The sequence below is a fragment of the Rhinolophus sinicus genome, linkage group LG03, assembly GCF_036562045.2.
Source record: "Rhinolophus sinicus isolate RSC01 linkage group LG03, ASM3656204v1, whole genome shotgun sequence".
NCBI classification, from domain to species: Eukaryota; Metazoa; Chordata; class Mammalia; order Chiroptera; family Rhinolophidae; genus Rhinolophus; species Rhinolophus sinicus.
This window is the reverse complement of record NC_133753.1, coordinates 95250692-95264304: the sequence shown is the minus strand read 5'-3', so window position 1 is coordinate 95264304 and position 13613 is coordinate 95250692. Positions and strand designations below refer to the sequence as shown.

The following is a 13613-nucleotide window of genomic DNA, read 5'->3' as shown; positions in this document are numbered from 1 at the left end:
TGCCAGGTATTCCCAGGAGTGTGTAAGAGAGCTCGATCGCGTCTCTGCCTCTTGGCTAAAATCAGGTGTGAAGAGAGCTTGAGAACGGATCTTTTGAGGGTGTTGCTGGAATACTGCTCTTGCTTCCCTAAGGCCCAGCCTGTCCGCTCTGAAAGGTTCATGTTGATGACACACGGTGTGTGTGGGAGCGGTGGGCAGGTGGAGTGAGAGTAACAGCTCCCCGGGAATGAAGCTCCTTCATCAAAACATAAACATCCTAATCCCAGGTCCTCAGGCTCTTGGTCCTAAGCTTTCTCGTCCCGTGTCCCACAGTTCTTACTGTGTGTCCCCGAAAATAAGACCTAGCCGGACAATCAGCTCTAATGCATCTTTTGGAGCAAAAATTAATATAAGACCTGGTATGATATGATATGATATAAGACCCAATCTTATATAATAAAATAAGACCAGGTCTTATATTAATTTTTGCTCCAAAAGATGCATTAGAGCTGATTGTCCGGCTAGGTCTTATTTTTGGGGAAACAGGGTATAACATTGTGTGGGGTCTGTGCCACCAGGGCACACCCACCAGGGCAGATGGTTGGACTGGTGGGGGAATCAGCAGCTCACATGGGCACCTGGGTGCCACTTTCCATCTCTGCACCTCAGAGCTTTAATCAAGGGAAGAAATTGGTCTCAGTGGCTCAGAACGCTGTGGCAATCAGAGACCGTGGGTACTTTCAATACCCTCTGCACACAATCTACTATTCTTGCAAGCAGCCTAATGAAAGTCCCCTGCACTTCCAAGGAAGGCATCCAGGGAATTTTGTCAGAGCTTCCTGCCTGGGCTGGCCACCAGGGCTGCTCACGGATTCTCTGTGTCTCCTCCTTTAAACACACGTGGGATGGCACCACCCTACTGCCCTTGAAGCTAAGAGTGGCATGCGACTTCCTTCGGCCAATGAGACATGAGCAGAAACAGCAGGGCTCACTCTGCAGACGTGTTAAGAACCCGTGTCTGACGCACTGTCCCCTTTCCCGGCCTCAGTGGCAGTGGAATGAGATGCAGCTTCTGCCAGCTTTGTCCCCAAATGAGCAGAACACATACTACATTACACGTGGAGCAGGAGCAAGAGACAAACTTTTATGTGTGAGATCATTAGGATTTGGGGATTCTTTGTCACTGCAGCATATGCTTGTCATTCCTGACAGATACCATGGCCCTGTTCCTGAGACCAGCTGACAACCTCCAATTTCTGACCTGTCCTCACCTCTGACTTTCAGGTTTCCACTCTGTTCAGTTCCAGTTCAGCTCCCAGGACCACACAGTGCACTGAAGATACCTGAACACAAAGCGGTCCCCGGGTTTATGGATTCAGACTGATACCTGCTGCTGTATAGCCCACAGCAACCCAGCAAAACTCTGGACTTCAGTGCAGCCAAACCCCAATACCCTCGGCATGAAAACAGGCTCCATTTCCCCAATGTCAGCATCTAAACAAGAGCCTTCATAGTAAAACGTCCCATCCTAGCTAGGGTGACCATATAATTTATTGTCCAAAGTGGTTTTGAGAGTGAAAGGGGACAGGCTTAAGTCATCACTGTCCTGGGGCAACGGGGATGCCTCGGTACCCAAGTTCTGCTTCCATCACCTTTACAACAGAGGTCTGGAGCCAAAAGGAAAATTCCTAGAGGTCTTATCTAAGGATAGATCACCATACCCAGGAAATGCAATGAAAGGTCCAAAGAGAAACATGTGGTGAAATGAATGTGTGTACCCGAGAGCGGAATCTGCTTTCACTGTTCTGTGTGGCATCGGGATGAATGAGCACAGCTGTTTCCCTAATAGGCACAAGTGAATAGCAGTAGACATCCAAGCAAACCCAAGAGCCCAGTGCAAACCCCAGTCATAAAGTATGAACACCCTGCCTTTTCCTCCCACTGGTCAGCCTGGGAGTCATTTAGGAGGAAGAAGGACAAAATCAAGAAAACAATCTTAGCAGTAAAAAGAATGATTTAAACAGTCAATGCAACTACAGTGGCCATGGGTTCCTGCTCTCCTCGGCATGTGAAACATATTAAATGTCATCAAATATTTTAAAAGAATGTTGAATTTTCTCGGTAAAGTAACACACTGCAGAAGATAGCTGATTTCTCTCATCTGCTGCTATTCTGCAATTTTTTTAACTTTGTAAAATACCAGGATTCTAACTGGCTCACTCAAAATTCCAGTGGCGAATGGTCCAGAAGTATATAATGACTTTTGTAGAAGACTCTGTTTTCCTGTGTGTCCCAATCCCCACTGCCCCACTTCTGCTGCATGAGGTGTGGGTCCCCCACCACGGGGCTGTCACGTGACCTGAGCTAATCCAAGTACTTCCGATGTCTGAAATCAGGTCCAGGGATGGGAATATGATCCAAACAAGATCACAGTGTGGTTTTTCTGGGATTGAAACCATCACTGGGCATGTTGGTTTCCTACGCTGCCATAACATATTACCACAAACTGGGTGGTTGAAAACAATAGGGGCTCACAGTCTAGGGGCTTGAAATCCTAACTCAAGGTGTCAGCAGGGCCATGATCCCTTTGAAGTTTCTGGGGAAGATCCTTCCATGACCCCTCCTGGTTTGTGGCTGTTGCTGGAACTCCTTGGTGTTCCTTGGCTGGTAGACACATCACTCTAACCTCTGCCTTTGTCGTCACATGACTGTCTTCCCTCTGTCTCTGTCCTGTGTCTTCACATGGTGTTCTCTGTGTCTCTTCCTCTCTTTTTATAGGACACCAGCCATACTGGATTAAAAGCCCACCCTACTCCAGTATGGCCTTTTCTTAACTTACATCTTAATTACTTCTACAAAGACCCACTTTCCAAATAAGGTCACAGTCACAGGAACTGTGGATAGGACTTTGACATTTTGGGGGTACACAACTGAACCCACAACTTTAGAAGAGAGAGAGCTTCTCTCAGTAATTGCGATCTCGTAGCCATGTAAGTCTGCCCACCCACCTGAGAAGTAAGTCAACAGAAGCAAGAGATGAAGACCAAGAAAGGCAGGTCCTAACGTTACTGCAGTCCTGGAATGCATCCATAGCTGAAGCCTAGTCCACCTCTTGGATTTCCCAATACCATGACCAATACAATATCCTTCTTATTTAAATGTACTTAGGTTGGGTTTCTGTCACTTACAACCAAGAGTTCTAATATAGCTACCAATGAATAATGTGAATTCAAATAGCTTCCCATAATCGGGGTGGGAAAGATAAGGTGGTATATATATATATATATATATATATATATATATATATACACACACACACACATATATATTTCATATATATATATATATATATATATGAAAAAGACTGGCCATGACCTGATAACTACTGAAATTAAGTGATGGCTGTATAGGAACTTATTATTATACTATTATTCTCTGTACCTTTACATATGCTTGATATTTTCCAAAATGAAAAGTTAAATTAAGTGTTATAAAAGATTTCCCCAAGCCTCATGCTTAGAGACCAGCACAAATCAAGGCAAACAAAGGAACAGGAAAAGTAGAATCACACATAAAGCAGACGACCGCAGGCATCCATGGAGAGTATCTGTAATACGTGAAAACAATAGCACAAATATTCTCTGTGGTACACATAGGGCTTTGATACAAGTCAATGAGGGTCTGAGAGGATCAGGTCTGGCAGATGACCACCCCAAACTATGCAGAGAAGGTCTGGCCACGAGGCTTCAACTCCAGGGGAAACAATGGGAAACAAAGGCACCAGAGGAATGTGCCTTTCCTCCCAGTTAATCACAGTAAAGCATCTATTACACACAGCTAGCAATTCAGCAAGGGTACATCTCTAAATGTTCACTGACAAGAACTGTTGTTCTGACACAGAAATACATCTCACAGTTTATGACACATCCATGATTCGGTACCTTAATTTAGGCTGGAGTCAGGACCCTCTGGAATCCTGACTTGGTCTTGAACCCCAGCTGCCCATTAGAATCACTTGGGTTCTTTAAAAAACACTGGTGCCCAGACCAGTTAAATCACAATCGCTGGGAGTGGAGTCCAGGCATCAGTATTTCTAGAAGGCGCCTCTGTGATTCTAATGAGCAACTAGGGCTGAGCACCACCTAGACCTGTGAGGTGTCTAGGGAATACGATCCAGGTGAGGCGAGGTGCCTCACTTCTCTGGCATCTCCTGCTATTGGTCAGATCAACCCCACTTCCTGTTCTACCCATGTGGGTACATCTCAACCAATCAAGAAGTGAGTTCCTTCCTCTTTGTAGTAGTTTGCTAGGGTGGCCATGACAAAATACCACAAACTCAGTAGCTTAAAACAACAGAGATTTACTCTCAGTTCTGGAGGCTGGAAGTCCAGAAGCAAGGTGTTGGCAGGCCATCCTCTCTCGGAAGGCTCTAGGCAAGGACCATTTCTTGTCTCTTCTAATCTCTGGTGGTTGCTGGCAATCGTTGGCATTACTTGGCTTGTGGACACCTTACTCCAATCTCTGCCTTCAGTGGCACTTGGCATTCTCCCTATAAGTCTCTCTCCTCTTCTTACAAAGCCACCTTGCATACTCAATTAAGAGCCCCTCTACTCCAGGAGGACCTTAAGTATTTACGTCTAGAATGATCCTATTTCCAAATAAGGTCAGATTCTGAGGTGCAAGGGAGGACGCTCTTCCTCCCCTATTTGGTAAGTCTTAGACTTCATCTTCACCAGGATGCACAGAAGACCTGGCTAAGTGGCATCACAATGTCTCTTTTAAAAGTTTCTATTTTGAAATCATCTTAGATTTATAGAAGAGTTGCACAGAAAGTTCCTGTATAGCCTAATACAGGAACCCAGGAACCCTAATAACATTAGCCTCCCCTAATGTTAACATCTTATAAAACCACAGTACACTTATGCAAACTAAGAAATGAACACCAGTACAATACTATTAACTATACACTTTACACCTGCTTCACCAGGTAGTCCACCAATACGCTATTTGTGTCCCAGGATCCTAGTCAGGATACCACCTGGAATTTAATGTAATGCTTTTAGGAATGAAAAGGGTCTGAACCGAGTTCTGACCCACAGGCTTCCTTCCTTAGCTCACCCTCCAGCCTCTTACCCACCCTCATTTCTGCATCTAATCATCTCTCTGTTTCATCTGTTCATCTTTCCTGTGTGGATCTAACAGCCTCAAATTTTCAAATTAGTTCTTAACAATTTTGAGGTCATAGGGCCACTTTGAGAATCCAGTAGAAGCTACAGGCTCTCCTCTGAAAAAAAACAAACGCACAGATAAAAGCAATTTTGCGTCCAATTTCAGAGCAGATATCCATCAATCCCTCTCTTCCTCCCACTAGGCACGACCTTCCAGAGTTTGGCTTCCCCAGACAGTGACTCTAATATGAAATCAGCACAGCTTGGTGTCTAGCCCTCTCCTAGGACAACTTCTCCAGGTCCTGGACAGAGCAGCAATGCTCCACACTCTGGGTTTTAGTCAACACCAGTTGCCATGGCTACTGCTTGGGCCGAGACCTGACAGAGCTCTTCAGCTGGACAGGGAGGGCAGTTGGACTCTGTCCTCTGGCCAACTTTGCTATGATTATTGAACCCCAGCAGTTTTGCTTGACCCATCACCACTTTGGAGCCCACTTTCTCTGTGATGGGAAGGAATAGCTTAGAATTTCACACTTCTCAGTCCAAAAGTTAGCAACTGGGTTTCAACAAAGAAAAGTGACTCCAGGATCCAGAGCAGCATTGAGAAACTCTACCAAAATCAGATCGTCTGTCACTTTGAAATGGCAGGAACCTTGGTCCCAAGAACAATGCCTCCCTACCACATTTCATCTTTGGAAACAGCACGCAAGGCTCCCCCACCCAAAGCCAAACAACTGCCAACCGTACATGTTCGCTGAAGCAACCACAGCAGCCCCTGTAGAAGAAACCAAGGAAACGGGGACCTCCATCCCTCTCACTCCTCAAAACCTTCGTTTGAACCTCTTGTTCCAACCATTTCTCGAACCCTGTTCTGTCCTATTCACCCTGCCATCCTCAGACTGTGCTTGTCCTATCAATGCCTCATCCATCTGACTAATGGTCCAGATGTCACCTGAGCTAGATTACCTTCCGTAAAGATGCCTGCAGGCTCCCTCTGCCCTGGGGTCCCATTTTGTCCCCTATTGTCACTCTGGTCAGGATCACACCAATTCCTCCAGCCTAAACCAGAAGGCAGAGGGGTTAGGGAACAGACAAAAATAATTCCTGCAGACAGCGCTGGGTCTGTTCTTACCTTCAGCAAAGGGTTCCCATTCATAAAAGCGGCCCATGAACGGCTTGTTGTTGTAGGACGCACACTGCACCTCCCGGATGCTCCTACCGCTTTCGGGACACACCTGATAAAGCAGAGAGTAAATATGCAATCAGTGTCCGTCTCTTGCCAGAGACCCAGTCAGCTCCCAGAAGACTGCTCCGACTTTAAATACCAGTCCCCCTCTACCGAAACCAGGATTTCTGAAAATTAGCTGATTACCTACATCAAAAATTTTAAATACAGAATTCCAAGGCTTCAATCCAAGTTTACTAAATCAGAATCTCTGTAAGGACACTCAATTTTTAACAAGCTCCCCAGGTTAACTTTCTGCACACCATAATCTGAGACATAACCTAAACCTTTTGCTCCTTCTGACAAAATGGTCTGCTCAGGACCCTGAAAGAAAAAGGGACTCCATTTCCATTTGTTTGGCTTTACTCACACCATTCCCGTGCGTGAGATAATACTCCCAGCACACACGTACAGAGCCCTCACCATGCAGGCACTGCGTTTAAACATATTACACGTACTAACTCACTGAATCCTCATAACAAACAAGGAGGTAGGTAAGAGAGTGTTGCTGACTGTTCACAGACGAGCAATCTCAGGCTTGGAGGAGCCACGCAGCCTGTGAGGACAGAGGATGGATTTCACTCCATGCGGTCTGGTCGCCACCAGGCTGCGACCCAGTGTCCTCCCCATCTTGTCTCAATTTGGGTCTAAATCCTCTCCACCACTTGTGCAGGACTTCCCAGCCTTCAGCACGCAGTCTTTCACCTGGGAGATCTCCTGGGAAATGCAAATTCCTGGACCATCCCCCTGAATAAGGATTATTATTCAGGATGTTTGGGATGTGGTCCAGAAATCTGTATGTTATCAAATTATCCAGGTGACTCTGATACTCTAGTCAAAGAAAACATCCAGCTTCCTCTGGCTGCTTTCTTATTTATAAATGGCAAATATGAGCAAAGTGTGACATCAAATAAATAAATATGAAATAAAATAGTAAGACCAGAATCTCAAATTCAAATTGTGGATGAAGTATGAGCAGGCATTTTATAACCTAGCTACACTCTGTTTAAGTGTGGGGTGTGTGTGTATGTGTGTGTATAAGTGTGTGTTTTAATAATCAGAAGAGAAAGGAATCTGGCCCTTTAAATATTAAAAGCCTGTATGTAAGAAGTCTCTGGAATGAACTGCTAATAAGACAGCTCAAAGCCCTGATTTATACAGAAATCTACTGTATGTATCAGAAACACCAGATTTCCTGGAGGATGAGGGGACAGAGCAAAGAATGACACCAGGGAGGAAAGCATCTCTTGCTTAATGAAGGGCAGTTGGGGGTGGCCACTGGTGTAACACTCGGGGTGGTCATAATCCTGCTGCTGCCTGAGCCAAACCATATGGAGCGAGAAGCCGTGTGAAGCAGAATGTGATGGAAACTGGTGGGGAAAAGGGCAGGGAGGGCTGAGCTCTGACAATCAGTGAGAACCTGATGGCCTGGAAGGGCTGTGGAAGCCAAACTTCTGGCAGCCCCCGAGCCGGAACCGTGCCGGCTTCCAGCAACACCAGCTGTCTGCAAGCAGGAGTTGGAGTTAGGATGCTTTTTACAACCTTTTGGCCAGAACCAGTGTTTTACTGGATGTGATCAGCTGGGCGACGTGGGAGAAAGCACCGCCCTTGCAATCAGAAAGAATCGCTAAGGAGTTTGTTAAAAAATACAGATTTTCGGACCTCACCCCAGTCGGAGGGTGGGGAAGAGAACCTAGGAATATATGCTGGAATTGCTCCCTCAGGTGATTTTGGTGCAGCCAGCTTGGCACCAAACTGTGCAGCAACAATTAAGAGCCACACCCAAGCTTCAATCTCACTCCAAATTCCTTAACACACAATCACAGAGTGGTAGAGCAGTGAGAATCAAATCCAACCCCTTTAATTTCCAGATAAGGAAACTGAGGCCTGGAGAAGTGGCATACTTTGCCAAAGGTCCCACAATGACAGAGACAGAGGCCAGAGCTGTGCCCCCCACCCCAGCCATCACCAGAAATGAGAGACGAGCTGCTGGCTGGCAGGTTTTTGTAAGGGAACCAGACCAGAACCAGTGGGCGAAATGTCCTGTTCTCAAATAAGCACACCTCTGTCAGGCAGAGCTGCTCTGCAACGAGGCTACAGCCAAAAGCCGCTCTTAATTAAGCTGCTGGCAGTTACTAGAACTGGAAGCTGCACACCACACAATCTTAGCCAGTCTGCTTCACCCCTCTCTCTCCATCAGCAAAATAGTGCCAACAGTGCACCTTCAGAATCATTTTGATTTGCTCAGTATTTGATGATACAAATGTCCACTTTATGACATGGAAAGCAGTCCACAATCCATTAACTGGAAAGTGTCAGAATGATTCGGTGTGGGGAGGGGGAAGAGAGGTTAAGAGTTTTCTCTGGAAGGTGAGTTATAGACGTTTTCTCTTCACAATTAACTTTTGGTTTATTTGTATTGTGTAATTTTTCTGCCATAAATAGGCGATATTTATGTAACAAAAATTTATCAGAGTTGAGCTTTTCCAAACACATCTGGCCCTCGCCACCCTGGCACGTGCTTGTAGTTTATAATCTTACGGTGTGTTTTACGTCCCACTAATGCCTGGGATTATTACGTCCATGTGCGTCTACCAGGCCAACCAGTCACTTGTGATGGACCATTCAGGATCCTGGTCATCAACAAGTTCCTTATATCTGAGCATGGCCCGGTTACCTCCTGAGGTAGGAGGACTGAGGTGGTGGCAGACCCACAGCAGGGGGTCAGAGACTGAAGCAGCAAATCCACCTACAGTTGCCAGCAGGCAGCTAAGCCCAGAGGTTGCTATGGCAGCCAAATAGCAGTCAGAGTGGGAAGGTGCAGTGGGAGGTAACAAGGTGCCCTGGCAGATGGGCACACCCTTGTGTGTGACCCTGAGCAGGCACCCACATGATGCCAGGCAAGCTGCCAGTTGGAGGCAGGGAACTACTTCCTGGGAAGGACAGGGACCTGGCCTGAGAAATGCAAGGCTCACAGGGCCTAGAAATGGAAGTGGGTTACTGAGACCGAATTATGGTGCAGGTGAGGAAGCAGAGCCTGGGGTGGTGGTGGTGGTGGTGGTGATGATGATGATGATATCAAGAATAGGTAACTTTTGGGCTGGCCCGGTGGCTCAGGTGGTTAGAGCTCCATGCTCCTAACTCTGAGGGCTGCTGGTTCGATTCCCACATGGGCCAGTGTGCTCTCAACCACAAGGTTGCCAGTTCAACTCCTCGAGTCCCGCAAGGGATGGTGGGCTCTGCCCCCTGCAACTAAAATTGAACACGGCACCTTGAGCTGAGCTGCCTCCCAGATGGCTCAGTTGATAGGAGCGTGTCCTCTCAACCACAAGGTTGCCGGTTCGACTCCCACAAGGGATGGTGGGCTGTGCCGCCTGCAACTAGCAATGGCAACTGGACCTGGAGCTGAGCTGTGCCCTCCACAACTAAGATTGAAAGGACAACTTGACTTGGAAAAAAGTCCTGGAAGTATATACTGTTCCCCAATAAAATCCTGTTCCCCCTCCCCAATAAAATCTTTAAAAAAAAAAAAAAGAAGAAAAATTGGTAACTTTTATTGAGCACTTACTAAATGCCAGACATTCCACCATATGATTTATGTATATTGGCTCAGTTAATCCTCATGACAAGTATTGTACCCATTTTACAGATAAAGAAATCAAGACTACGAAAAATTAAATGAGCTGTCCAAGATCACAGGGCTTATAAGTGGTGAAGTCAGGATCTGAACCCAAACATTTGGGGTCCAGAACCCATGCTAGTAACCACGATGCCAGGATGCCCCTGAGACTGTATGGACAGCAAAACGAATCTGCAATGGGTTGTCAGACAGGAGGCCTTAACTCCTTCTGTTGTCAAGAGAGGCCCTAGAGGCCAGGGTCAGCCTCAGCCTCTGAGGCCTGATGAAGTGGCCCCAGCTGTCGGGAGCAGGGAGCAGGGGAAATTGTTTCATGTCTCTTTTGTAGATCACATCTGTTTGTACTTGTTATACTATTATCAGTATATGATCTCCTCTCATTTTACAGATTCTCTGAAGTTAAACTTCTAGGTTACAGATCCCTTTCTATGTGTTACGTTTCCAGTGGGTTGTTTCCTGATGCCATAGACCGAGTCACCCTGGCCTTATCAGTCACTGTCCCTATATTACACCGTGAGTTAACTTTGGGCAGATTTCCTACCGACAACCGAGCCTGTCCATGGACACAGGTTCTTGTAATTTTCAGACCAGACACTGAGACAGAAAAAAAGGCATGTAGCTGGAGGTCAGGCTCACACAGGAAGGGGCCAGTGAAGACCGGAGCTTTCTAGCCAAGCCATGAGCCCCGGAGACCGCCTGCCTTCAAGTGACTCCCGTCCTCCCAAAAGAGGGAGGGATGTTCCCACCGCTCTCTTTCGGGAAGAGGATAAAGATGCACTTCAGGAAAATGAGCTGAATCCTTACAAAGCACTTCAGGCCCTCTCCAAAGTTCCATCTAGACAACTGCCTGGGGTTGCTATGCGTCACAAACAGTGTTATGGAAACATGGACTAGGTTTCTAGGGACCCTGGTTAATCGGAGATGACAACGGCCTGTACCTAACTTCACTGCTCAAGAGGCCACTGCTGGTGAGCTTACCTTTTGGTAATTAATTACGTTCAGTTCCCCAGGAGACAAAAGAGCATCATCCCCATGAAGGTAGCACGAGGGAACATGACCTTGAATTATGCCTGGGTCAGATACGCACTTTTTTGTCCTTTGCATTGGTCTGGATTCAATCAAAAGACCAGCTACCATAGCAACAAATGATGTATTTAATATCAGCACAGTGAGGAAACCTAAAAACAGAAAATCTACGATATGTCTCTGAACTGCCATGAGAAAGTGCTTATGTGACCTTGGGCAAAGCACTTTGCTTCTCTAAACCTAAGTGACGGCACCACTCCCACCTCCCAGGGATTTTTGTGAGGATTAAATTAGTAACACACTAAAGCTTCTGGCTTACAGCAATGCTCAATCAATGTTAGCTGAACTGGAATCTAGGTAGACATCAAAGATGAATCTGACAGTCCCGGAAGCTTAAGTGCCTGAAAGGTAGGTGTTTGGAGTAAACATTCCCCTCCTTTCTCTCCTACAGCTGGAAAACAGGTTTTGTTTTCCAGCAGTAGAATAATATAACCATGGACCAAGCTTCCTTACAAGGAATCCAGCACATTTTTCAAATATGTTTACTATCTGCTTTCTCAAGTTACTCGGAACAAACTCAACGCTGGAAAAACTCTTTTACCACCTCCTACCCTTTCCAGCACTCCTCTAGACAGTCAGTGAATTGGTTTGCCCAAAAGAGTTGGGTCAAGGTTTTGGATTTGTAAAAAATCAATCATAAAACCAAGGTTTTCTTAGTTTTCAAATTTTTTTTCCCGTCCAAATTCGTATTGTTCGCCTAGAGAAAGGTGTTTCCCTCTATTCATCAAAAATCCAAAGGCTACTAATGACTAGTGATTAAGCCCACTCACTCCCCCAGCAGAACCCTATAATTTTAAGTACTCTGGATATACATCCATACAAATCTAGGCCTATCCCAGGAGTACTTATTTATTTCTCCTTTTTTAGGTTATCAATATATCTCTATGCCTGTAAGAAGGTCTAAAAGAAAACACCCTTTTTCTAACTAATCAGGAAGCAAGCATATGGCAAAATGTAAACTTTTAAAAACATTCAAAACTCCTACTTCCCCAAGGAGCATACAAGGTCAGACAATTAAGTTTGCGAACTCATCCTAGAAAAAGTGCTACGTATCTCGTTGCTGAATGTCACTACGGTCACCTTCAAAGTACTCCCCTTAGGAAGCTATGCACCAACACCAGTGCCTAGTCCACCCTTCAAAGCAATTTTGGAACTCTTTTTCTGGAATGGCCATCAGAACTGTCGTCGTATTACCCTTGATGTCCTGAATGTCATCAAAATGTCTTCCTTTCAATGTTTCCTTTATCGTTGGGTAAAGAAAGAAGTCATTGGGGGCCAGATCAGATAAGTAGGGAGGGTACCCCAATACAGTTATTTGTTTACTGGCTAGAAACTCCCTCACAGACAGAGCTGTGTGAGCTGGTGCATTGTCCTGATGCAGGAGCCATGAATTGTTGGGGAAAAGTTCGGGTCGTTTTTGTCTTTTTCACTCAGCCTTTTCAGCACTTCCAAATAACAAACTTGGTTAACTGTGTGTCCAGTTGGTACAAATTCATAATGAATAATCCCTCTAATATAAAAAACAGTTAGCAACATTGTTGCAACAAGTTCGCAAACTGAATTGTCCACCTCAGACATTTGCTAGTAGCTACTTCAGAGACCACATGAATAAGACTGGTTTCCTTCCCTGTGATATCTGCTAGGGCAGGATGTGAACTTCTTTCAAAGGCAAAAGGTCACTGCGTTCCTGCTATGTGTCAGGTGTCCTGACGATTGAGGATCCAGAGAGGAATCCCTCCTACTGGTCGCTTATAAGGATTTCAAAGGTCACAGTGAGAAAACTACATAAACCAAACTAAGGAATGAAATGAGAATTATTTAATGAATTAGTTGGGCACTAAATTTCTAACTTTGCAAAACAGGGAGTTAACTGATCCTTCCTAAGATTGGTAAAATAAGGCAATAAAAATTGTTAATATACTATATACAATTAAAAATATAACTGAAAATTAAAATGTGGCTTGCAGGCATCAGCAGGGTGGGAAGAGAGGGGGTCATTTTTTCAGGTTTCAGGGTGAGAAGTTGACAGAGAAAAATTTTGAAGTTGATATATCAAGAAGCAGAGGTATTAGCACGTTATTTAGAGTTACGGAGAGAATGACCATGAAAAAAACAAAACAATAAAAATGATTGTGACTACATCTTGGGAGAGGGACGAAGACATACCGCTCTCTACCACTGTGATATTTCTTACTATTTGCACTGCTTTTTATAAACATGACGAGTGACAACTGTGAACAGCTCATACACAGGTGTGTGTATGTGTGTCATACATATAAATTTCATACATATGAAATATGTGAATATTTGTATTTAATATTTACACACTCGTATTCACATATAGTTCACATATGTATATGAAAGGCCACTAATAGAATATGAAAAAGTCATTGGGAAAACTTTCTATGGAAAATTCCAAATGGTCTGGGAAGATGGAAAGCAGACTCAGGCAAAAAGCGCTGACACTAGCACATACTTCCCAGATAAGGAGGTTGGTGATAAGCTCATGATAAGAGAA

At 45.1% G+C, this 13613-nt stretch overlaps 1 protein-coding gene across 1 annotated transcript in view; it reads right to left on the bottom strand.

Moving 5' to 3' along the window:
- The window catches only part of THSD4 (thrombospondin type 1 domain containing 4), a 574709-nt gene that overhangs the window by 443043 nt on the left and 118053 nt on the right, over positions 1-13613 (bottom strand). Inside the window, exon 6 of the mRNA XM_074328210.1 lies at positions 6280-6382. Coding sequence (XP_074184311.1) covers positions 6280-6382 — 103 coding nt within the window. The remainder of the gene's footprint in view (positions 1-6279; positions 6383-13613) is intronic.